Below are 24,625 nucleotides of genomic sequence, written 5' to 3'. Positions count from 1 at the left end.
GTAATTATATTTTTCGAAATAAGATTGACATTTTAATTCTAAGTTTTGACAGCAAGAGAAGGTTATTGAATCGCTTGTATCAAAAGATTGAACAAATGAGCGAAACCCATTCCCAAGGTGTGACAAGCGGTGTGTACAGGGCCTAGGTACATATTCACCGCCGACCTCTTTTCCAAATGAACCGAACCTCGATAGCACATTCAGAAAAGAGATATGGTCATCTCTCTAGGTTGCACCCCCCCTTTATCTCGTTATATTCGTGCAGCCGGCCAGTAATGGACCTACTTACCTTGCTTGTGGACCATTAGCTGAACTTTCAAAACAAGCAGAAAAACAATATACCGTTGTTCTATGCCCGATTCAGCAACTCGAAGTTTGTTTGCTAGAGGTACGATAAGATGAAGGGAGATTTACTGATAAGGCGATTGAGCCCCTTGGTGACATTTCTTTTCTGTATCAAAACCATGTCTCGGTTTGGGACCACGAGGCGTAACACCATAAGAAAAATAGAATGATAACTAAATAAAAAGTATAGTTCAAAACGCATGACCATTATTAAAAACTCTTTATTTCTTTATATAATACACGTATATTAATTTCATTCAGATATCAATAGTCAGCAATGGATGGCAAAAGGGATCTTGAATTTAAGGAAAGTAAGACAAGAATAAGAGCTTTGAGTGGAGCAAGAGGAAGAATTGAATGGAAAAGTAGATGGTTGAACCTTGAAGGTTAAGTTCTACTCTCCATAAACACGATGACGCCCGTACCAAACGAGACGTATTAACCTCGAAAATGCTTTACTTTCTCTAAAACCCCCCACGAGGTTCTCAATTGGAGCTTGCTTAACCTGAGTCAAGTTAAATTTCTATCTCTCAATCGAGGAGACCGTCACATTGCAACTTGTAGTTTTGCACTGTAAGACGTACGAGAAAGAAACTGCAGAAACACCTCAAACTTGTATTCAATAGTTATTAAGAGATATGCAAACTTTCGGACCTACGTTTAATGGTAACTAAGAGACAGTACTTTCTAAAAACCCCCCACGAGGTTCCCGATTGGAGCCTAACCTGAGTCAAGTTAAATCTCTATCTCTCAATCGAGGAGACCGTCACAATGCAACTTGTAGTTTTACACTGTAAGACGTACGAGAAAGAAACTGCAGAAACACCTCAAACTTATATTCAATAGTGATTAAGAGACATGCAAACTTTCGAACCTACATTTAATGGTCACTAAGAGACAGCCATGTCGTAGCAATCTTATTCAATAATTTCGAGCGGATTGGACAAACAAATGCAATAAATAATAAACTAAGTGATGATATGATTGAAATATAAACAACAGTATCATGAAATCATTTACAGCACTATAATATTACCAAAGTTTTTTTGGGTAATCACTGACCAGTTTCTCCATAAAACCTATGAGCAAAAGAATCACAAATGGCATTGTTTGGGGTTTATCAGACCAGTTTATCTGCAAAAAAGGAACTGATAAAAAGGAGAAGCTTCATACAATACACAACGGATAGATATAACAAATATAGAATGTTACATTTTCCCTCGGATCAAAACTCGATTTCAACATGGAAATAATCGGATTTACGAAACAACTTCTAATATTTGTATCGTAAACACGTGCATACAAAATAATCTAATTGATGTAGGTCTATGAACAACTTAACAAAGAATAGCCACAGTCAAAATTCATGAAGTTCTGAATATCATATTTAACTAAACAGAGGTTGGAAAGAAACAGAATCAAGGGAAAGGAGATAGTAAACCAGACCTTGCATTAGGAGTTTACTCCGCTTTGATGGCTTCGTAACTTTCGATTGAAATACCTTTGGCTGCAAAGGCGAGTTCAGGTAATGGCCGTAAACAGTCTCGATCTAGCGGTATAATCATCGAATCTGGGAAGGAGAGCAGAGTAATCCAGATGCATCTGCCCCCACAGAAGCAAGATCACAAACAGTACAAAGCTGCCCTTCCTGGCTAGGCACGAACCGGGTATTGCAGTACGGGCACGAGATATCTTTCTGTCCTCGATAAATTGGCACATGTGTAGCCCCACAGATCACAAAGGGGTTTCTAAAATCATAATTAAGCCTGGAAGCATCTGTCATGTTCCTCTCAGCAGCCTGCAGCACTTGCCTGGCTGCCTTTGCTTGGTTCTCGACAACGGGATTGGTTTCGAGCAGGCGCCTGGCAAAGTTACCTGCTGTAGCAAGGTTCTTAGCCTTAAAGCAGACAGTCATTGCATTCTGCAAGGCAAGTCTTAAATGTGGTAGCTGCAGATTGCAGTGAGTAAAATAGGCCGCGAGTTCCTGTTGGCGAATCGGATTGTCCTTAACTTCTCTCCTCTTGAGCTCCATTTGCAAACCTAATATATACTCTTTAACTATAATAACCAACTCCTTTACCTCGTCAACTTCTCTCTTTGACTCCACAATAATCAATGGTATTGTATGAATAATGCTAAGAAAAAGCTTCAGAGCTTCAGAGAATTTCCCAGTGGTTGTGGCCCTGTAACCAGCTTTCAGATTCTCTTCCAACTGAGAGAAATTGAAAATGAGTGCAGGGGGACCTCTTACATTTGGGCTTGCAGACTCGCTCCATCCCCGTTCGACTGCCAGGGTTATCACTGGAGCAGACGAAAATGCACGAAGATGGGAGTGGCTGCCACCATGAAGATTGAGAAACATTGATTTCAAGGGAGCAAAATTCTTTATTCCAAGTTGTCTGTTGAGCAACCGCATGGCAGTTTCGAAATTACCAGCAGCAGCGTGCTCGGCAGCAAGAGATGACCTCTGGACCCAAATTTGGCTGACAGGCATGCCAGGAGTTGGAGCTACAAAAAATGAACGTGCACCGGCAGAAGCTTTAGGAGTTTCTGGTTCGGGAGGAAGCTCCAAGTCTTCAAGGTCCCAGCCACCATCTTCTTCATTTTCTTCAGCCACTTCACCATCTTCTAGAATTGCTGTAACGTCCCCATTTGGTAAACCATCAACTTCAACCATTTCCAGCTCCTCACCCCAATTGCCATCGGCAGCCTCCTCTACTTCATCTGCAACACCTCTGCCAACAGTATCTAATCCACCTTCAAATATGCCTTTCATGACTCTCAGAAGAGGCCAATCACCACCACACATAACGGGAGAAGGGGGCATCAGGAGAGATGGTACTTTTCCCTCCGGCAAAGCTGGGACATCGTCTCCTAATTCAGCTGCAAGTCGTTCAGCAACATCGTGCAGTCCGTGAACTGAAGCTGTGACATAAGCAAGGGGCAAGTGACCAACATTCTCCAATATCTTAACACGCTCCCGGACATCACCAAGATATAAGGCATTGTGAAATTGGCCCATCACGTCATTTTTAACTTCAGCAATCTTAAGCATCTTAGACAACTTGTTGGTGTTACCGGTTATAAGATAAAGAAAAGACAACCTCTCGAAGTTTTTTGTCCTTTGATAGGCATATTCGACAATTCCTGCGTTGCCTTGACGAAGAGCCTCAACACCCAATCTGTACCAGTGGTCTTTCTCATCAAGAGCAGTTGCTGAAGCAACTGCAATCTGAATGCTCCCACTCTCAAGAGCCAAATTAAACCGAGTTCTTTCATCTTTCACAAAATGAAGAGCAACTTCAGGGAAACCCTTTTGTTGCAAATAACTAATCATTGCTTGTCCACAAAGCTGAGAGTTTTTAATCATGCTCATTACATGGTCGAATTTTTTTTTCAGAAGGGACAGCTTGAAGATATACTCCGTAGCATCGATAACTATGGTTTTGTTCTTTCCATCCCGATCTAAGCAGAAGATAGTATTGCCAGACACCTTTGTGAGGTATATTGGAACATCAAGAGTTCTGATTATCCCACTATCTCCATTAGGCAGACAATATTTGATATGATTTAACGTCGTATAAATGAAAACACCATTATCATCCCATGCACCACTTTTCACACGGATTGTCTCATGAAGAGTGCACTGATGCACAAGCTTCTTGCTGGTAATGATAATGACATGTTTGCTAAGCAAAGCAACACTCTCCATATCATTGGACCAGACAACATACTTTATAAATGGGGTCTGCAGGTCACCAAGAACAACTCTTTGCTGGAGATCGAATAAAACCACTCTATCCTCGGCTCTGCATAATAAGTTACCTGTTCCTGCATAGAATATTGCGTCTGCAGCAACAGGGAGGACACTCTTTTTAACGACTTCATTCTTCATATTCTTGATCAAGACTTGCATGTTACTTTTATCTAACACAGCAAACCTATTACGAGACACAAAGACTGCTGATCCGCCAACGCCCTTCTTGGCATCTTGTAGACTATCACCTCGACCAATGTTTTCATGAGCTATGGTATATAATTCATATGATCCACCATCCAGATCTGAGCAAATAAGAACAGCATTTTCTGTAGGGCTATACACTATTGTCCTTGGGCTCTGATTCGAGTTAATGGATCCAGGACGTCGAATTGGAATTACTTGAGTATCCCTTTGAGTTGAAAACTCATAAAACCGCAAAAACCGATCCTTGGTATACAATAGAGTATCTCCACTAATAACAAAAGCTGGTCGTTCTCTCCCCAACTTAAAGACAATCATGCCACTGTCATGACCAGCAGCCAATAGGTTCATCTCTGGATGAGCAGCAAGAATCCAGAACCGGTCATGTTCACGACGAAATGTCTGGACACCAGTACGCTTTGTAACATCCCATACACGAATGCTCTTGTCCTCTGAATTGGATATGATCAAATCCTGTTTAGCATGGAACATAACACTTGAAACATTATTCATGTGACCCCTCAATGTGTCCACTTCCCAAGCTTTTGTGTCTGGAAAAAATAAACATTCAGCATTTAATAATTTTTAAAATCGAACTTATAGCACAGAAAAAGAAGAGCCAGTTTATTCAACATTTTTCCTCTTTAGTGTGTAGAAATTTAGTTTTTGCATAAGAATATGGTGAAAAACAAATGAAATCTTAATTAGATAGAGACAATTAACAGCCCTATTATCATTAATTCAAGAGGCAGTTCAGATTACTGGTCTAGGATTTATAACAGAATTTCTTACCATCCAAGAGAATATTCTAACAGAAAGGAAAGTAAATGTATGAAGGCTAAATTTTTAAGTAGTTACCATTCATTCGCCACAACTTGACTTGCCGGTCGTCGGCTCCTGAGACAATCAAGGGCAAAGTTGGATGGAAAGAAGCCCAGTTGACTCCACGGTCGTGACCTTCCAATACATATTTAACCACAGCATCAACACCTCCAAAAAGATCTGTATTCATCTGACTCAACCGCAAAATGTCATCTGCAGGGGACACTGACTTCTTTGTCAAGGCACTAATGTCCCAAACACGAACAGTCTGATCTAGGGAGGCAGACACGACAAGGTCATCCTTAGGGTGAAATGAAGCACACATAACATAATGATTGTGGCCAGTCAACACAGAAATGCAAGTACGAGACTGCCAGTTCCAAATTCGAATAGTTTGGTCATCACTGGCACTCACGATCCACGGAGACTCATGGTGAAATTGCACGGTGCGAATATAATCAAGGTGCCCAAGAAGAGTAAACAGGCATCGGTGCGTCTTATAGTTCCATACTTTAATTTTGTAATCATCACCTGAAAGACAGCTTTTTCAACTTACAACAAATTCCATTCTCACAAGAAGAGGTGTAGCTATTTGCGTAATTCATAGTTACCATATTGCAGAAATGCCAGTATATAATCAAACTAAAGGTACAAAGAAAAACAGAATGAAACAATTCAACCATCTTCTACGACATTGACACTTCGCAACATTTTGCAAATACTTAACCATACTAGTGTTACAACTCAAATACAAAAAATAAATTCTTCTATAACTCAAACACACATCATTAAGGAAGAGGTTTGTTGGAAAAACTACAGTTCAGATCTCTTAACCTCTGACACTGGAGGGTACTCTAGCATTGACAAAGTCGGACAGTCAAATTGGTTATGAGCTTAAATACTCGTGCATCTGCAAACATTGGGATAAGATCCACGATTTTTGAATCACTGAACACACTACTGACTCCTTAGAAAGAGAACACCGGGATCTACCAAAATGCAGTGCAATAACGAACCAACTGGAACACGACCAAAATTTTCCATTAAACACTACATCTAGGTGAAATTTAGATATTTGTGTGTTCAAGAGAGTGGAATAATATGAGATTCATTATATTATTAAAGGACCAAGATGAAAGAAGATTGAAAAACAAATGTGTACCTCCGGAAACAAACAACGGCTGAGATTTATGAAAATGAACACCACGAACAGGCCCATCATGTTCGTCAAATCTATCAATAAGAGTACCCATCCGGTAGTCCCATAGCTGAATCACACCACTGTGAAGACTCGCCAGGATCCATGGCCTCTTACAGTGGAAACTCAGCCCCTTCACTCTATTACTCTTCGTCTCAAACTTCGTCAGCATCTTGTCCGAACACAAAATGCCAAACCTCTCTACAAAATAATTTGCCTCAAAACCAATAAAACAGCAGAACTATAAATACAAACTCTCCACCTACCAATAAGGACCAAATCAAACATTCCCATTTTCCTTAAAAAAAAAAAAACTTAATAATTAAGTAACAATCAACATAAATTACACTACCAAATAACTAGAGAACAAAATCAACAATCTTAAAGATTAAGAAAAGAAAGAAAAAAACCCAAGTCGGGAGCTCCAACATTTCCCCGTAAAATTCACGACCATTTTGTATAAAAACCAAAGAAAATCATGCCCAGAACAAGGAAAACGAGCGGGAGAGAAAGGGGAGGAAGGATCTAACAGCGAAAAAAGACGAAACAGAAAACAGAAAACCGTACATTGAGAGCAAGTGCGTTACCTCAGATCTGACGAGTATGAAGGGGGATCGAGCAAACTGAAAGTTGCAGCCGATCACAGGAAGAACATATTACAGAACAAAGCTAGAGAGAGAGAGTGGTAGATCGAAAGGAAAAAGCGGGAAGAAAATGGTGGGAGGATTCTCAAAGAAGTGGATCTGGATTCCGGCCTGCTTTTGATCTCTCCCAGTGAAATCAGAGAGGTTGGAAGTGAAAGAAGACAAAATTTTGTTAAGTTAAGAGGGCCTCAAACCCAATTTCTGAATTTTCAAGGGATCAAAAAAATATACATGTATATATTTTATCGTTTTTTTAGTTGAATGTGTTTTTTTTTTTAATGAACCCCCCATTCAAATAACTCTAACAAATTCAACAAATCAACAAATTCGGATTGCTTCCATTCACATATCATACTAATTTCAACTTCTCAAATCTTGCTTTCAAACCTTTCTTTCGAAATCTATCTATCCCGTTTTCTAAAACTTTATTCTTGAATCGAGGCTAGAGGCTCGAGCATACATCGCGTGGCCGTAGCCGACGCGAGAACGAATAAACTTAACTTACTTATTGCTGAGAAGTGAGTGTCGCACAATTGAAAGTCCACTGCATCAACTCAACCCAACCCACAAACATTGAGTTGATTAAATATTTTTCGAGTTTAAATTGAGTTAAATTTCACAAAACTGAAAATTCAAATTCTGTTACAGGTTGAAAATAAGGTTACCACTCAACCAAACTTCTACCCTATTTTTAAAATTATTAAAAATATTAAAAATATCTATAATTAATTAGTGATAAATGGTAGGTTTGATATTTGAAATTTATAAGATTTTAGTTATTGATGTAATATGTAGGGTGGGACAAATATAATTTTTCTAAATAATTAAAAAAAAAAAACAAATCGACAACGTTGGAGTTAGTCTAAAATATTGATTTCTCCAACAAAACTCAATCCAACACTTTGAGGCCTTTAATACTTTTCATAGAAATAAAATCATATAAAGGTCACTTTAAATATTTAATAAGTTAATAACTTACTCTAATTCCTAAATTTTAGAAATATCAAATAAATTATTTGAACTTTGGGTTGAACAAATCATAGATATTTTTAATATATATTTTTTAATTTTATATTTAATAGTCATTTAATTTTTAATGCAATTAAAAATATATTTAATCAATTAAACATTTATTAAATCCAAAATTAAAAATTTATTAAACATAAAATAAAAATTTAAACGTCCATTAAATAACTAAATAAAAAAAATTAAAAGTATAAGACCCTTAAATTATATAATATAAGATAAACAGTTCCGATGTATACTCAACACATGAACAGTGTGAACACTAGATCCCTCAGTCATCACAGCAACCAAACAAAAACGAAAATATCAAAAATCGAGCAGAAACCTCTATAAATCAAACGATCAACTCAGTTCATCTATGTATATACTCAACACATCAATAGTTCCGATGCCAGTTAACTCACAATTGCTTAACCGACGCGAGATGTAGATCACCTCGGTAATATCAACAACCAAAAAGAAAAACAGGAGAAGGAAAAGAAGAAGAAGAAGATCAAAACACGAGAAGCAATCTCGATAAAAATATACGCAAATGATATAAAACAAACGCACGATTCAGTTCACGGATGCGAAAACTAGATCAACTCGACAATCGCGACAATCAAAGTAACAACAGGAGAAAAAATAAACAGAAATGTCAAAAAAAAACAACCAGAATCGTCGATAAATTGAACGCAAAAGATAGATAAACGAGAGAGGTAGAAGAAATACCAGGCGGTAAGAAGATGAAGTAGAAGAAATGCGAGGGAATGGAGAAGGAGAGAGCATGACGGACGCCATTGAAGTGAAGGAAGCTGTGAGAAGAGAGTGGCGGGAGAGAGCGCTAACCACCCGCCATTGAGAATCGAGAAATTAGGGTCCAAAGGTTCAGTCCCGCTCTAAGCCCAGCCCATCTTCCTTGATGAATTTATTTAAAAAAATAAAAAATAAAAAATAAAAAATAAAAAAGTAAGGGTATCTCTCCTGCTTTCCTTTGAGCTTCCCAAAACACCCTACACCAATAGAGAGACTATTCCTTAATTATAAATACATGATCATTCTCTAAATTAGTCGATGTGGGACTTTTATCATCCAACAATTATGTCAAGTTGGAGGCTGTGTTTGGTACGAGTAGAACGTCAGAGTGAAACTAATGTATCGGGTGGGATAGGATTAGAATTAGTAGGTGAATCTAGAGAAGGAACAGAGAGCGGAGGAGATGACAGATGACGAAGTGGCAGTGGAAGAAATAGACAGTCATATATTTATTTTAAGTTTTTAGGATAAATTTTTAAATATTTTTTAAATTTAAAAATAATATTTATTAAATTAGCGGAAAATATAAGTTAAAATTATTATAAAGAAGTAACATAACATGTGAACTATAGTTGATAAGACATACAATCCATCGAAGTTGGTATTAATATGTCACGTTACAATTATCCATTTTAATAATGTAATGTTTGCATCTATGTGATAATTTTATTATTTTAATTAACATGATACGACACGTGTGTCACTTTTATAATTATATTTATAGTTATAATAATAACAATTATAATATAAATAAATAAAAGATAAAAAGAACCGCTAAATTATAAAATAACTCTTTATTAAATAATGAAACCAACTCAATCATAAAATTTTTGGGTTCGGTTGATTCGGGTTGTTAGAGTCTGCTTTAACTCGTTATGTACCGTCGTCATCCTCACGGTTTTAAAATGTGTCTATTAAGGATCTCGTTTCCCTCTCAAACTAATGTGGGATCTCACAATCCACTCATTTAGGTCCTAACGTCCGCACTGGCACTCTGTCTGATGTATGACTCTAATAGCTTACTGCTAGCAGATGTTGTCCACTTTGACCCGTTACATATTATCGTCATCCTCGCGATTTTAAAACATGTCTACTAATGAAAGGTTTTCATACTAAATTTATAATGTTTTTGTTTATTTGAGTTGATCAAATTTTTCAGGTTATTAATTTTTTTTATTTTTAATATTTCGAATAAAAAACTTCAACTCGTTTTTTGTCTTTTTAAAAGTTAATATTAATAACAGACGAACGAGCCCACTTGCCATAATTATGACCTATGAGTTGAACTATACTCGAGTCTACAATTTTTTTTAATTTTTTAATATTCACAAATCTTGAAGATGAAGCCGAGACTTGTATGTACCTCAATGAAAATACTGGTACCTTACAACATTGAATTGTCAATCCTAGCACGTAGGGTTTAAAATCCAACCACCACGAGATTTAAATATTCAAACTAATCGAATCGTACCTGAAGTAAGCTGCTTTCTTGTCTTTTTAAACATTATTATAATTTAAAATGGTGACGTATGAAGGAGTCCACTTGTATACGTTATGATCAACGAGTTGAACTATATACGAGTCTACGACTCTTTTTATTGTTTTTTAAAGTCCTCAATTAAAATGCTGGTACGTTTACAACGTCAGATTCTCAATCTTAGCAAGTAGTTGTCTCGGGTTTAAAATCCGACCGCTATGAAATTTGAATCCATCCCCTTATAGTATTTCTACACACGCGCGATATATATTTTGTACATCTCGATAATCACTACATCAAACAATAGTTTTTTTTTTTTAACATATTTGAACCGGCTATATTCTTTTTAAATCTCTAATACCTAAGGCAAAGAAATTAATCAAGAAACCGGTCGTAATGTAATAGACGAATTTGTTTTGTCAAATGTATAAAAGAGAAACTCTAAAAATATTTTAAATTTGTAACTATTAAAAGAACAGTTAGGTTAATTTAGGGGTGTACATGGTCGAGTTGGGTTAGGTTGAGGGATTTTTTTAACCTAACCCAAAAGTTCGGTTTGGTTTGATTGGTAACCTAACCCAACCCGAAAATTTTCACAACCCAACCCAACGCCCTATTTTCAGATTGGGGTGTCGAGTTGTCAAATTTTTTTTTAAAGTTTTATTTATCCACCCTTCGTAATTATTCGGATACAATCTTAGATAAAATATACTAAAAGTTCACGAACAAACACAAATCAATCTATAAATATTAACATACGTACTATGTGTTAAACATATTTGATAACTAAAAATCTAATCAAGCGCAACTCAACCTAATTCAATCCAATCCAACGAATAAAGAGATATTATATTATATGAATTAATATTTTGTTTTTATTAAAATTAAAAATTTTAATTTATTTTAAAATAAACCAAAATAAATTAATAATTAAATTAAATTAACGAGAATTATTTAAATTTTTTAAAAAAATACAAATGAAACAATTAAAAGAAATGTGAATGAGGCTCATACCTAACCCACCTGTACCTCTATTAATTAGAACAATAATAGAGTTATTTAAAAAATAATGGCAACAAATTTGAAATTATTTAGGAAAATAAAGTTTTTTTTTTTATTTTTAATTTTAAAATTTTATTGGAATAAAATTATATGATATATATATATATATATATATTATAATTAAGGCTATATAGGAGAGCCCAAGTTGGGTTTGCCCCCCACCACTTGCATCTCCTTTAAAAGAAATCACAGTAGAAAGAGAAAGGTAGAGAGAGAAGGGGGCCATGGCCGATTTTTCTAGAGCTTTTCTTAAATTGTCAGAGAACAATAAAGAGCTTTAATCTTAGCTGTTGTTCTTGTCCAGTCATGGCCGAGAGCCCATAATCCTTTGTCTCCATCTTCCGCTTTAAATCCACCTCTCTTTCAACCCTCGGAATTTTCAGATAGAGAAAAGGCAGGCAGGCAGGAACAGAGAGAGGTGAAATCGTGCTGCAAGATTCTGTTCGGGTTTTTATTTCTTTCTGTTGAAGAAAGAATCATGAAGATCCGTTGCGATGTTTGTGATCAGGCTGAGGCTTCTGTTTTTTGTTATGCTGATGAAGCTGCTCTTTGCCATGGCTGTGATCTCCATGTTCACCGCGCCAACAAGCTCGCTGGAAAGCACTCACGATTCTCGTTAATTCAGCCGATCAAAAAGGATTCTCCTCGTTGCGATATCTGTCAGGTAATTTTGATTCTGGAAAATGTTTATGTTTTGAGTTTTGAGGTTTTTGTGAAATCGAATCGGTGTTGAAGAGAATCTTTGCGTTCTTTTGTACCTTTCTTGGAAATATCTGCTTTGTTTCGTCTGTTTCTGATATCCTTCGTTTCGTCGATTTGTGGAGTTGGAATAATTTGGCGAATCAGCGATCGTTGATTCGGTGTCAGAAGGAGAGGATTCTTACAGAATTTGATTTCATTTGCAGGAACGTCGCGCGATCGTTTTCTGTCAACAAGATAGGGCGATTATTTGCAGAGAATGCGACATTTCGATCCACCACGAAACGAACGAACATACGCAGAAGCACAGTCGATTTCTTCTCACAGGTGTGAAGCTTTCTTCGACTTGTTTTTCGTCCCAAACATCTTCGTCCTCCCATGGCTGCGATGCGGCCATGGATGTTAAAACTGGAAGCTCTCACGCTTGCAGCAAGAAGCCTAAAATAGCCGTGAAGGCAATCAGCTCTCATTCCGCTGAAAAAGCTGCTCCATCGACAAGTAATTACAAGGTCGAAGACGGCCAAGCAAGCGACGGCGGTTCCTTCTCGACGAGCAGCATATCGGAATATTTGGAGACATTGCCGGAATGGTGCTTGGAGGAATTTCTCGATCCTTCCGCCGTTGCCAATCACTTCTGTAAGGTTCGCAGTACACCCTCGGTGTAGAGTGAAAGTAATTTCACGAACCTCCATGTTTGCTTGCTTCACACTTCATCCTCTTCTTCTCTCATTCTAATGGTTCCTTCTTTGGATCGGTACAGCTTAATGCATTTGCGAATCAGAATCTGGAGAGCCAGCAAGAATCGTTAGGCACCATCAGATTCGGCACCACCTTGAAATTTGTAGGTAAAATTTCTCAAACTACATCTTGGAATGGAGCTAAAATCTCCATGAAAACTTGTAAAGCTGAAGAAATGGCACGGTTGCTGATCAGATCATCAGCAGCTTCGGATCTGAAACAAATCTGGTAAATTTTTAACTGGTTATGATGAGATTGGAATCGAAATCAATTTGTTTGTTTGGTTTAATTTGGCAACTAAACAACTTATTTTTGTTTGGGGACATTGGCAGATTATTATTTTAGGCCAAATATATTTTTTGTCCATCAAATTTAATTCGAAATGGTTTAGTTGAATAATAATAATAAAAATAAAAATAAAAAGATTTGCCAGTTATCATTTTTATTAGTTTTATTTACATAAAATTTTTAATGAGTTAGGTAAATTATTTAATTATTATTTTTATTTCAATTATAAACTGAACTTTATAAATTTAAAAATTTATAGTATCTTTTAAGCTTCTAAACTTTCGTTTTATTATAAATTAATTTAAAAAATTAACAAACTTAGATATAAATTTAAATTTTATGTCGTGAAAGATATCCATACATTTTTGTGTAAATACATGGACTCTTTTTCTTTTTTATTTGGGTTTGGTCGGGTTTCTCAACTCCATATCCCTTTCTTTATGTCTAATCTTCTTATACCCAACATTCTCCCCCTTAACCAAGCACTCATCAGTTTGGTTAGTGAAATCGAACCTGTCGCTGCCTTGAAACCCTTTGGCATGTTGAGGATTGTTGTGAGAAGAGTCCTATATCGACTAATTAAGAGGTTAATCATAGGTGGTTTATAAGCAAATAAATCTTCATTAGTACATGGTTTTTTGAGAAAACCAAAAATAAAGTCACGAGAGCTTATGGTCAAAATCGATAATATCGTACTATTTGATGTTTGTAATCCAAAGGTTTATAAGCAAATAAATCTTCATTAGTACATAGTTTTTTTGAGAAAATTAAAAATAAAATCACGAGAGCTTATGGTCAAAGTCGATAATATCATACCATTAGATGTTTGTAATTCCTAACACGACCATAATAATAATAATAATAATAATAATAATAATAATAATAATAATAATAATAATAATATTTCTCAATAGATTAAACTGTGTTTTACCTTATTTTTCTTCTGTTTTTTTTTAAATTTTATTTTGAGAGTTGTTTTTGAGTTCAAGAGCCTATTTCAATTTTTTTTAAACTAGATTAAATATTTTTGTGAAATACTCACCATAAAATACTTGTATGGGAGGCTGATAATCATGAATAAAAATAGTAAAAATTTTAACATTTTACTTTTATTTTAGTCTCTAAATTTTTTTAAAAAAAATATATTATCGTCGATTACCCTAAAATAGTAAATGTTTTAATATTATATTGGTAGTAGATGAGAACCAAACACCTTTACAAGAATGCGGAAACCTTTTCCTAGTAGACGCGTTTTAAAGCCTTGAGCGGAAGTTCGAACGAGAAGTGAACAATAACTGCTAACGATAAACTTGAACTTGGACTGTTACAATAACAATCAAACCCGTTACACTTCTAGAAGTTTCTAAGTTAAAATAAAAATTTTACCACTACAAATACAAAATAGAATATATCTCAATACATCAAAACATAAACGAGTTAAAAAAATAAAAAATAAAAAGTCTTTTAATTCTATGACCATTGAATAGTACAGCAATAAGAAACTAGTACAGTAAATATAGCTGAGTGTTAGTTAAGGACAGAATGAAATATTTACCAGAAAAAACTAACTTCAGAGAAGAACTCAGAAGAAGATAACAAATCTAATTTCCATTATTTTTATTATTATAATTTTTATTTTCTTTAATTAATACATACAAAGAACAAAGCCAGACATTTATTAAGTTGCATTAAATGCTTACTTTGAGAAATTCCCAACAATATTCCTGCAAGCTCAGCTGCAGCCCTACGTTGTTCATTCCTTAAATTTCCACTCTCTTTTATCTTTATCCTTATCTTTCTCTCTCTAGAAAGTCCGTATAAAACGACATCGTTTAATGACAGCCTTGAATAAATATTAAGATAGTAGTAGAATAAAGGTATATAGTGCAAGAAAACAAAAACAAAAACAAACCCTTTTCCAAATCTGCATGAATTGAACAGGGGCAGAGATCCACAAGGCAAAAGGTTCTACAAGCACAATGTGACTGAATTAATGATATGCATATACATACATACATACATACATACATATATATATATATATATATATATATATATAGATATATAGATATAGAAGGATGTTCTAGAGCCCTATCCAGATATAAATTGGTAGTTTAAGTGAAACAACTAATCAAAGAAGATTTCCATGTTGAAATATGAAGTTCCTTAACTACTTCTGGTATGATTATTTTACATCTCTCAGAGACTTAGAACACAATAAATTAATTATGTACCTTTTTGTACAGTTGCATGTAAAGCAAATCAAATAGAAGAATCTAGTCCTCCGTCGCATTGTAGATTCAATATTGAATTCCTGCCAGTAAAACAGGTTTAAAAGCGGTGAACCAGTGATTGATGGAATAGGAGAAGGGATAGAATGAATTTACCTTGTGGGGAAAGGCAGGCATGGAAGAACATGTCAAGAAGTAAATGCAAAGAGCCTATCTACAATCTTTGTCCGACAGATTGGACACTCAGAACAGGCAAGTGAACAAGATTTACATACTGCCAGTTTCAGAAATGCCAATAATTAGAATATCAAAATGTAGGAATTTTAAGAAGGTTGGTTTAAGAAAACTTACAACAAAAATGTCGACATGGAAGAAGAATTGCTGCAGTTGGCAATTCAAAACATACTTTACACATGTGTGAATTCGTATCTACATTTTCTAGGCACTTTAGATCCTTTTCCTTCATCACTTGCATCCGTGCCTGAAAGGTAATCATCAACAAATCTTGTCAAAAACAAAAAATGTCAGATCCAACGGCGGTTGGAGAGGAGAACGAAACACCCTTTATGAGGGTGTGAAAACCTCTCCCTAGCAGAAGCGTTTTAAAAACCTTGAGGGGAAGCCCGAAAGGGAAAACCCAAAGAGGAATATCTACTAGCGGTGGGCTTGGACCGTTGCAAAAAATTTCACAAATATTTCAATGATCTTCTCTGCTGAAAATTCATACCTTTGGGCTTTCCCTTTTGGGCTTTCCCTTTTGGGCTTTCCTTCATGGCTTTAAAACGCGTCTGCTAGGGAGAGGTTTCTACACCCTTATAAAGGGTGTTTCGTTCTCCTCCCCAACCGATGTGGGATCTCACAGTTTCAGAGATGTTCTATGCTGAAATTTCATACCTTTAGGCGAACAACCAGAGGTTCCTCCTCATGGGATTCTTCAGATTTTTTCGAATCATCAACTGGATCAGCATCTTCTTTAAAGATGGCTATTGTTTCATTATCATTCGTCTTTGAATCGATATCATTTTCTGTTCCAGAATTCTGCCTTGCATCACTTTTAACATCTGAAATAGCTCCACCTCCGGCCTCTTTCTTCAACTTGGCAACCAGTACCCACATATTGGCTAAATCATTTTCAAGAGACACTTCCCTTTTCTTTGCCTCTTCCATTTTCTTTCGGTAATCATCTTCTAGGAGCTCCTTTTCAGCTAAAGCAGCCTCAAGGGCCTCCTCTCTTTGTTTCCTTGCGTGAAGTTCCATTTTTAAGTCATCTGGATCAAGATTCCAAGATTCAAAATCATCACTGGTTGCTGCTGAAACATCAATAGACCGGCCAGAGAGCCTTCCTTTCCTTCCAGGTTTTGAACCATCATTGTACTTGCGATTTCCACTGAGATTATTCTGTGTATTCTTAGAGTGGGCCAATTCTCGCGCACTCAATAACTCCTTTTCTAATTTTGCATTTTGTAAGGAGAGCTTCGTGACTTCAGCTGCTAAATTTTTCAGCTCAACAGCAGCAGCAGAGGCTAGCTCCTTTGCGTAAGAAGCTTCTTCTGCCAGTTTTTGATTCTGTACATGTAACCCACTGATCTCTTCTGAAAAGTGAACTGATTCCAATTTCAGTTTCTCATTCTCTATCTCCTGCTTAAATAAACAATCTTCAGATCATCAAACACACAGCCATAGCTCGAAGTTATATAAAAACATCAAATATGCATAAACAATTAGAAATACATTACATCTATAATAAACTACAAAGACACAGGCAAAATGAACAAGCCGTGTCGTAAAAAAACATATAGCACAGCCACTCATCCTTCTAAATTATTAGTGGTGTCATCCAATTATAGACAGTGATGCCATAGATGAAGCTTCAAGAATCAGTAATCTACAAAACTACTATAACCAAAAGTGAAAAGTCTTGCCTGAGATTGAATCTTCTTTTTGAATTCTTCTACATATTTTTCTGGAAGACAATTTTCAGATGAAGTTGACACTTTATTGCTAGTAACTGAAGCCAATTGATGCTCTAAGAGTTCTACTTTCTCCTGTAATTCTCTGTTCTCTGCACACTGCCAGCAGACAAATATGGAAGCAAGTGATGTTCCAAAACTAAACGAGGGGGAACAAGGAGAAGGAAGCTTCTCAATAAGATCAATTGCTCGATAATTTTCGACTACAGGGATATTGTGAAAAGAGTGTACATGAATTGAATAAAGAAGAGAGGTAGTAAGAACCTTGTTCTGCAATTGCTCTTGAAGAACACGGTTGTCTGCCTTTTTGAGCTGGATCAAGAGAAGAGAGTTTATTAATTTAATTTAACAACATTGTATCAAAGTCCTAAAATTAATTTAACTCAGAAAACTTACCTCAAGCTCAAATTCCTTTTCACCGCACTGAGTCATTAATCTTGTAACAGTCTGCAACCGACAAAAGCAGTAGAAAATTATTTTTAAAAAATCTAATATAAAAATAAGTTAAAACACTTGAAGGCAGGTCAATAAGCTCCAGGAAGCAGCACCTGCTGCATTTCAACCATCGATGCACTAGAAATTGAAGGCTCGCTACCCTCATTAATTCGTTGTTCCAAAGCTCTCATTTGCCTCTTTTTTTCTTGAATTTCTTGTTCTAAGTTCTGGATCTGGATGAAGGAACATAGACATGATTAAAATATTGGCTTAGAAACCTTATGTCAACTTCTGGAGTCAATAAGATGCAGCAAAGAAATAAAACTCATGAATGACTATACTTGAACTTTAGAACCATCAGGATCATCAACAGATTGCTCAATCAAACGTTTCAGTGCACTGGTTTCAAACGCAATCTCTTCAGCAAGCATCTTAACTTGCTCGACCAGTAGATCCATCTGATCTGACATTGTCATCTCGCCCTACATTAAAATACAAACAATCATTTTAATATTCATAGCTCATAACTCTAAGAAAACAGAAAAACCTTCCTTAGAAAGAAACTAAGGAGGGTGGGAGATCAAAAACCAGCAAAAACCCTAGTGAGATCCATAAATTAATATGATATAATTCAGTACTTTCTAAATTGCCACTGTTTCAGTATGATATTTAATTTGTGAAGAGAAACTCATTTAGATATAACACATCACAGAGAAATTATCTGAGCAAACAAGAATTGTGATAAGCTTTCGGTATGATAATCTGTTGTGCAAATAATTTACTCACGTTAGATGATCCAGTGATTGTACTATCAGCTGGTAAGAGTTCACCGTTCAACTGATCTGAGTGAACAATTGAAGATAGATCATTTTGATTCTCACTTCCGGAAAGTAACCCTTGGGTGACCTCAACCTTCTGAAAAAGAAAACTGAAAAATGAGCAACAGATCTATTTTTCTCAAACTAAAGTAAGAACTGCAAAAATTCAGTCACATAGAAATAGGAAAAGGAAGGCCACTTGACAAAAATATCTGGTTTGATGTTTTATTCTACACAAGTAACACAACTAACAATTTCATTGTAATCTTATCTAAATAGAAGCAGATTATGATGATAATTGTCGTTGCAAAAATGTATGGACGAAGAACTACAGATTCCCTTCACTGACAGTAAAGTGTTTCATGAGGAAAATAAGGCAATGTAAGATGAGAGTGCTCATCTTGGATCTTCTAAACACTGAATTTGTAAGTTATTCACATTTGTGATGGCAATGACAATCACAAGAGAAGTGAATGTGCATACGTATGTTGAAGAAAGCTTATAGCGAAAACTTACATCATCAAAAGAAGATTTGTTCCTTTGATGACTAGGAACGTCACTCAAACATCCAGGAATAGAATTCTTAGAAGAGACAAGTATGAGTTTAGTCAGCCTCTGAATCCTACTCATGAGAGCAACCTTAGCTTCTTCCTCTTCTTCTAATCTTGATTGCATTTTCACTTGACCTTCTTCCAACTATTTAATGATAACAAGAATGACTTAGTGAAATAGAATTCTGGAAATAGTAATTGGGCCACCAAACATAAGCGAAAAAAACAAAAACCTGCTGCCTTAAATTCATTATCTCCTCATGATTAACACCAGCCAGCATCCCCCTCTTTAATTGATCAAGTTCTTGCTTGAGGATTGAAATTTCTGTCTGATACTTCTTTATCAAAGACTTTTCATCAATTATCTGAACATATAATAAAGAGTGAAGAAAAGTGTTAAAGCTTATGTGAACAACAGACACTTCCTTTTAACTTCATGTCGAAAAGAAAATTCAATCAACCTTATTGCGCGAGGCATAGATTTCAACTCGTTTGGCCCTGCTAGCAAACTTCAATGTATTGTGAGTTTCCTCCATGTTACTGGATGCAGGAGTTACAGTGCAAATGAGCTGGAGATAATTTGTATGTTAAACCAAAAAGAAGTTGGAAAATTTCACTGCATAAATATTAGCGGAAAGTAAAAGGGACAGCAGATGATAAGAAATAAAAATGATTCACCAACAAGTTCCATTCACGAGAAGCACGGACTACAAAAAAGTTGTTTCTAAATCATATACTCACTGAAACGTGTCCATGCCCACTGAGTGAGGATTGAAGAAGACGGGTAAGCTTAGAATCTCGATAAGGAACATGGGATGCCTTTCCCTCGCTTAATTTCCCAATAACCTTCACAATGCAACCAAATATAAAAATTACTTCCATCTTGAGGTATCCGCTACATAAATACATTCTCATGAAAATTAAATTTATTCATAGACATTCCAATATCAACTACAATAAATGGATTGATGAAATAGATGAGATCCTAACCAACAGGCATGTAATAGCAGAAGAATAATGGATGGTGAAGCAAAACTTGGTTTTCTAAAGTTGGTTCAGAATCACACAAGTCCTAATTGTACGTTTATATTTGTTAGGGAAAAGCGCAAAAATATTTAATCAACACACAAAAGCCCTATAAAAAGGCACCTACTGTTCCAAGAGTCAAAAGGCTTTTGTTTATATAGGCTCCTTCCTTTCTCCTCAGTCCAGTAGTTTCGGTCTTTGAGCTCTCCGACCCAGCTAAATCTATCAAGTTCTGTAGCATGGAGTTAATATTAATGAGAGTGACACATTAAAGTTTAACAGCATCACATATCAGAATGAAAAAGGCCTGTTCTTACAAGTTGAGAGAAGATGACACCATCATACTCATCGCCACGTGCACTACTTTCAATCATCTGCAAGAGCATACAGCACACTTAGTTTAGAGAGGCAGAAGATGGAAAAGAATGCACAAGAGGATGAAAGCAACCACAAATCTGATAAGCATACACGCCAGAACCTATCATAACCTGATAAGCATGCACACTTGCAACTCCGTGTGTAGGTGTCTATTTGAATTTATGTACTTGGTTTGGATATGCAAATTTTTATGTTTCTATGAATGTATTTATGTATTGATCACATGAGCATGAAGAAACCATATCTGGGTGCATTTCTATGTGCATACATGCTCATATATGTATTTATGTACATATCACTCCATCCATTTGTGAATAATCTTGAACTTGGAATTCCTCAACTAATTGTTTCTAGCAAACAAATAATTTTTTTAAGTGGGGGGAAGGGACCCAAATTTCACATAGAGCTAGCACTGCAGAGACAAGTTTGTCAGTTTCGTGTTTTTAAATGCACGTCCAACAAGTTTCTAAGTGGTAACATAAAGAGGCGACGCCCGGATTGCAGAAAGCAATTTATATCATGGAAAACAAACCTCGTTCTGATATAGAAAATAAAACCATAGCCAAGAAATGAACTAAAGAGCAAGCAATTGGATGCTCCACCAGCAAGGAAATGTTTAGTTTTACCAGCGTAAAGATGGTGTGACTCCGGCTACTAAAAAGATTGAAATTGTTTGATCCAACGTGACGATGCTCTGCCATTTAAGACCTTTAGCCATAAATCACTTATGCACATAAAATGAGAAGAGAAATGGCACCGAAGCAGAAGTGCTCAGTAAATACCTTCTCCAGCGGCTATAAATGATAAAGCATGTCCAGGAGACAAAACCACTTCTTCCTTTATACCCTCAACATAGGTGCCCTAATAGACGATAGCAGCATCAAATATACAATTATAACAAAACAAAAGCAGTTTACAGTGTGATGATTACAAGGAAAAGTTAAGCACCTGTGCATCTTCCCTAACACGCAAATTCTGACCTGTTGGATCCAGCAAGTCATTTATCACCTGTGTATCAAGAATGCAAATATGATCAGGAGTCTAATAACTTAAGATTTGGAATGTACTGTTTAGCAGTTTTCCCCTGATTGTTTAGATGCCAAAAACTATATTCCTTTCATACAAAAACAAGCCATAAACGAGATTTACAACCACCAATGGAACTCAAAAACTAAATAACAATTTAGATCTGGTCGGCACTGAAACTAGAAAACTCTCTGTATAGAATTACTTACTTCGTTGTATATTTCAAGGTAAGATACACGGAGCAAGAATTCTCTTCCAGGAGTCTACACAGAAAAACAAACACTCATCTATATGGTCAAATACTCGGAAAAATAAATAAAAAACAGGATTTAAAATTTTGCAACAAATAAATATAATTTGATAACATGCAGAAGCAAGGAGGAAAAATATGCTAATAAAGGAAAGGCTAATTACAGTAAAGCAAAAGTCGTGCAATTTCTTTTTTAATATATAGCAGTCTTTTCTTCATAGTTCATGAATAGCAAAAATCCCTTCACAAATATTAATAATTATTCAATGTTATATAATAATATGTATTTATTAAATTTTAAAAGTATTTTTACCTCTTTAAAGAGGCTGTAGGTTCGAGTATTCACCACAAATTTGTGATGTAATCGTCCTCAAAAAATTAGATGGTTGTATGTATTCGATAACCATTAAATAAATCATGGATGAACCTGACAGGCAATTTAGCTCATCAAATACCAACAAAAGAAAAATCAACAATTTAACAATTTATTTGAATCTTAACTTAAATAATGTTAGTTCATGTAGTAATTTTGCACGTTCATTAACCAAACTTAGCTGGCCTCAAATTTTATTTAACTCGATTCAATAATTATTATAACATTATTCAGGAATCAAATTTGTGGCAAAGAGAACCATTGTTATGTGTAATGATAGTACTAAATGCTGATACATGCTATGAGTTCTAATTAAGAAGCATCAACAAGGAAAAGAACTAGAGAGAATACTTTTCAATATCTCACTTTAAAATTATGCCGGGACACTTACATCTTGGATGATGCTGAAGACATCTTTTATAGCCAGTGGTATGATCCCTGGAGAGTTTTGATCTCCCTGTGAATTATTTATACAAGCAAATCAATAACATTACTCATGCATGAAATATAGGGTTTGCAAAGTATAACTGGGGGAGGTAGAAAAGTATAAAAAAGATAACACTGGAAAACATCATGGTAGAAAAAGCAAATATAAAGTAGAGGAAGAGTAAATTATTAAATCATCTCATAACAACCTATAGTCATATTGGCATCAGGCAAATTAGCTTGTGTCTCAACCAAACTCATCACTATCTGCAGATCTAACACCAACCTATAGTTCCAAAATGAAATGGAATGGCGAGATTGGAAAAAAAAAAACAGAAGAAGAGAAGAGAAGAGAACCATTGGCACTTGTTCCTTGATTCATTATATCATTCAATATAAATGTAAACGTGCTACTACTCACTTCTGAAAGTCCCATTTTTGTAGTTTCCAGCTGAATATGTAAAAAAGAAAACCCTATGCATGTGTCATTGGCCGTAAAGGCTAACCAACAATGATAAATTAACAGCAGAAGACCAAAAACTAGGAGGCTAAAAATCAAATGCTAAAGTTGATTCAGCAAGATGATAAGAGCTTGTATCTCTCTGGTCACTTCAGTCTGGAAAAATCCATCCCAACACGATCAGTATGTTAAGTTTCTAGCATGCCACGATTCATCAAAAAGAAATGTAGGGCTATAAATGTAGAGAAGAAAAATGAGGAAAAACCCAACTTGATGAAGAATACCCAAAGTCAAATTCAAGAAGTAGAGTTTGCAAAGATTTATAGGTCCAAAGAACGATACTCACAAGAACACATAACTATTCAAACTTTTAACGGGGCGGGCTCTTATAAGGACACGAATATTGATGGTTAACAAAGCTGTTAGCGGTAGTTAGAACAAGCTGAATTCTTAGAATCTGGTTTTCATTAAACAGTCCATGGTTACTAAACATAATAAATGCAATTAACAGTCTCGTAAGTGATTGATGGGTTAAGCAAATCAGATTTAATAACTCAATTAAGATTACACGAGTAGGGAAAACATTAAAGCATCATACATACATGCATAGTGTGCGTCTTCCCACTGCTTGTCACACCGTAAGCAAATACCGTTCCTGCATATCAAAACACAGCAGCTAAGATCCTTCTTTCAACATCTTATATGGAAACTTGAACGACTCTACAAGTTATTATGTTGATTAATTCAAAGAATGTCTAGCTGGGTGGACTCTAGGAAGCGTTTCTCACCATGAACACCCTCCATAGCTGCCTTAACGACTGGCTTAGCCGCAACTTCATACACCTCCGGTGAAATCGTATCTGGTCCAAACACCTTATCTGCCACAGAGATACACCGCCCTCGATATGTTATAAACCCGAAAACCCATACATTGCAGCCACGTTAATCCAAACTAACATTCCTACCCTCACACATAACCATAACCACACTATCACAAGTTCAAATTCAAAATCTACAAATTCAAAAATGGGTACCAAATCCATAGGCCGTGGCTGGATTATACTCATTGCGTACGATCTTGTCCCCGTCCGCATACCAAGCAATCTCATCCCCTTTCAGGAACTCCCTCTCGCTGCAAGCATAAGCCCCAGACCCAAACTCAATCAATCGTAAAAACACAAACACTAAAATCAATCGCGGATCTGATCCAACACTCTCCTATCTCTCCACTTACCTCAAAGGCCGAAAACGAATCGTCACAGAAATGCTATCCCCGTTCCTCGGCTCATCCACAGGCTCAGACATCAAATCATCGGAAATAAACCCTACCGGTGAGCAATCACCATAACCACCACCATTAACCATCGATCTAGAACCAAATCCACTGCTCATTCCATAATGCGAAGATGCTGAACTCGAACAAGATCGAGGAATCATCTTCCCGTTCGTGAAAGAACTCGGCGATTGACTCGAAGAAGAAGACGAAACAGATTTCCGGTGCGAAAACGGCGAACTACTCCGCGTTCTGGACGATGATGCCATCGACTGAATCCAGCAAGTCAGTGACCACTCTGAGATCAAAATGCAAATCAAATAAAATTAAAAAAAAAAAAAAAAAAAAAAAAA

The 24,625-nt window shown here is 36.0% G+C and overlaps 2 protein-coding genes and 1 pseudogene across 4 annotated transcripts in view; 1 reads left to right on the top strand and 2 right to left on the bottom strand.

Moving 5' to 3' along the window:
• Positions 1 to 1,451: 1,451 nt before the first annotated feature.
• On the bottom strand, positions 1,452 to 8,853 carry LOC111455205 (coatomer subunit alpha-1-like). 2 transcript variants are annotated; one of them, XM_023096778.1, is made up of 4 exons: positions 8,708 to 8,853; positions 6,291 to 6,527; positions 5,165 to 5,659; positions 1,452 to 4,857 (listed from the first exon to the last, which is right to left on the bottom strand). In XM_023096778.1, the coding sequence occupies exons 2-4, from the start codon at positions 6,496 to 6,498 to the stop codon at positions 1,907 to 1,909; spliced, it is 3,654 nt and encodes a 1,217-aa protein (XP_022952546.1). In that variant the 5' UTR covers positions 6,499 to 6,527; positions 8,708 to 8,853; the 3' UTR covers positions 1,452 to 1,906. The 2 variants fall into 2 exon arrangements, with proteins under 2 accessions (XP_022952546.1, XP_022952545.1); XM_023096777.1 differs by lacking the exon at positions 8,708 to 8,853 and adding an exon at positions 6,914 to 7,199.
• A 2,627-nt stretch (positions 8,854 to 11,480) lies between these two features.
• On the top strand, positions 11,481 to 13,054 carry LOC111454888 (annotated as a pseudogene).
• Positions 13,055 to 14,708: 1,654 nt separating this feature from the next.
• The window catches only part of LOC111455619 (kinesin-like protein KIN-7D, mitochondrial), a 10,223-nt gene continuing 306 nt past the window's right edge, over positions 14,709 to 24,625 (bottom strand). Inside the window, exons 2-27 of one of the 2 annotated variants that reach the window (XR_002712610.1) lie at positions 24,234 to 24,570; positions 24,034 to 24,131; positions 23,788 to 23,877; positions 23,602 to 23,654; positions 22,505 to 22,570; positions 21,700 to 21,753; positions 21,413 to 21,472; positions 21,247 to 21,325; positions 21,091 to 21,158; positions 20,404 to 20,460; positions 20,214 to 20,318; positions 19,802 to 19,906; positions 19,522 to 19,629; positions 19,294 to 19,425; positions 19,026 to 19,205; positions 18,478 to 18,606; positions 18,033 to 18,173; positions 17,805 to 17,924; positions 17,653 to 17,703; positions 17,521 to 17,568; positions 17,209 to 17,355; positions 16,181 to 16,924; positions 15,638 to 15,767; positions 15,443 to 15,560; positions 15,290 to 15,369; positions 14,709 to 15,023 (exon numbers count right to left, since the gene is read on the bottom strand). Coding sequence is in view for 1 of the 2 variants with exons in the window: in XM_023097352.1 (XP_022953120.1) it covers positions 15,475 to 15,560; positions 15,638 to 15,767; positions 16,181 to 16,924; positions 17,209 to 17,355; positions 17,521 to 17,568; positions 17,653 to 17,703; positions 17,805 to 17,924; positions 18,033 to 18,173; positions 18,478 to 18,606; positions 19,026 to 19,205; positions 19,294 to 19,425; positions 19,522 to 19,629; positions 19,802 to 19,906; positions 20,214 to 20,318; positions 20,404 to 20,460; positions 21,091 to 21,158; positions 21,247 to 21,325; positions 21,413 to 21,472; positions 21,700 to 21,753; positions 22,505 to 22,570; positions 23,602 to 23,654; positions 23,788 to 23,877; positions 24,034 to 24,131; positions 24,234 to 24,541 (3,159 nt within the window). In the remaining variant the exon portion in view is untranslated. Of the gene's footprint in view, positions 15,024 to 15,153; positions 15,370 to 15,442; positions 15,561 to 15,637; positions 15,768 to 16,180; positions 16,925 to 17,208; positions 17,356 to 17,520; positions 17,569 to 17,652; positions 17,704 to 17,804; positions 17,925 to 18,032; positions 18,174 to 18,477; positions 18,607 to 19,025; positions 19,206 to 19,293; positions 19,426 to 19,521; positions 19,630 to 19,801; positions 19,907 to 20,213; positions 20,319 to 20,403; positions 20,461 to 21,090; positions 21,159 to 21,246; positions 21,326 to 21,412; positions 21,473 to 21,699; positions 21,754 to 22,504; positions 22,571 to 23,601; positions 23,655 to 23,787; positions 23,878 to 24,033; positions 24,132 to 24,233; positions 24,571 to 24,625 lie in introns of those variants that run through there. The other variant, XM_023097352.1, reaches the window with a different exon arrangement.

Source organism: Cucurbita moschata, unplaced genomic scaffold (assembly GCF_002738365.1).
Source record: "Cucurbita moschata cultivar Rifu unplaced genomic scaffold, Cmos_1.0 Cmo_Scf00017, whole genome shotgun sequence".
NCBI classification, from domain to species: domain Eukaryota; kingdom Viridiplantae; phylum Streptophyta; class Magnoliopsida; order Cucurbitales; family Cucurbitaceae; genus Cucurbita; species Cucurbita moschata.
Note: the sequence above shows the minus strand (reverse complement) of the source record. Positions and strands in the feature narration are given on the sequence as shown.

Coding starts and splice junctions, on each gene's coding strand:
- LOC111455205 (XM_023096778.1), bottom strand. CDS start 6,498: ATGCTGACGAAGTTTGAGACGAAGAGTAATAGAGTGAAGGGGCTGAGT. Junction 5,660..6,290: donor GCCGTTGTTTGTTTCCGGAG/GTACACATTTGT, acceptor GCTGTCTTTCAG/GTGATGATTACAAAATTAAA. Junction 4,858..5,164: donor CAAGTTGTGGCGAATGAATG/GTAACTACTTAA, acceptor TATTTTTTCCAG/ACACAAAAGCTTGGGAAGTG.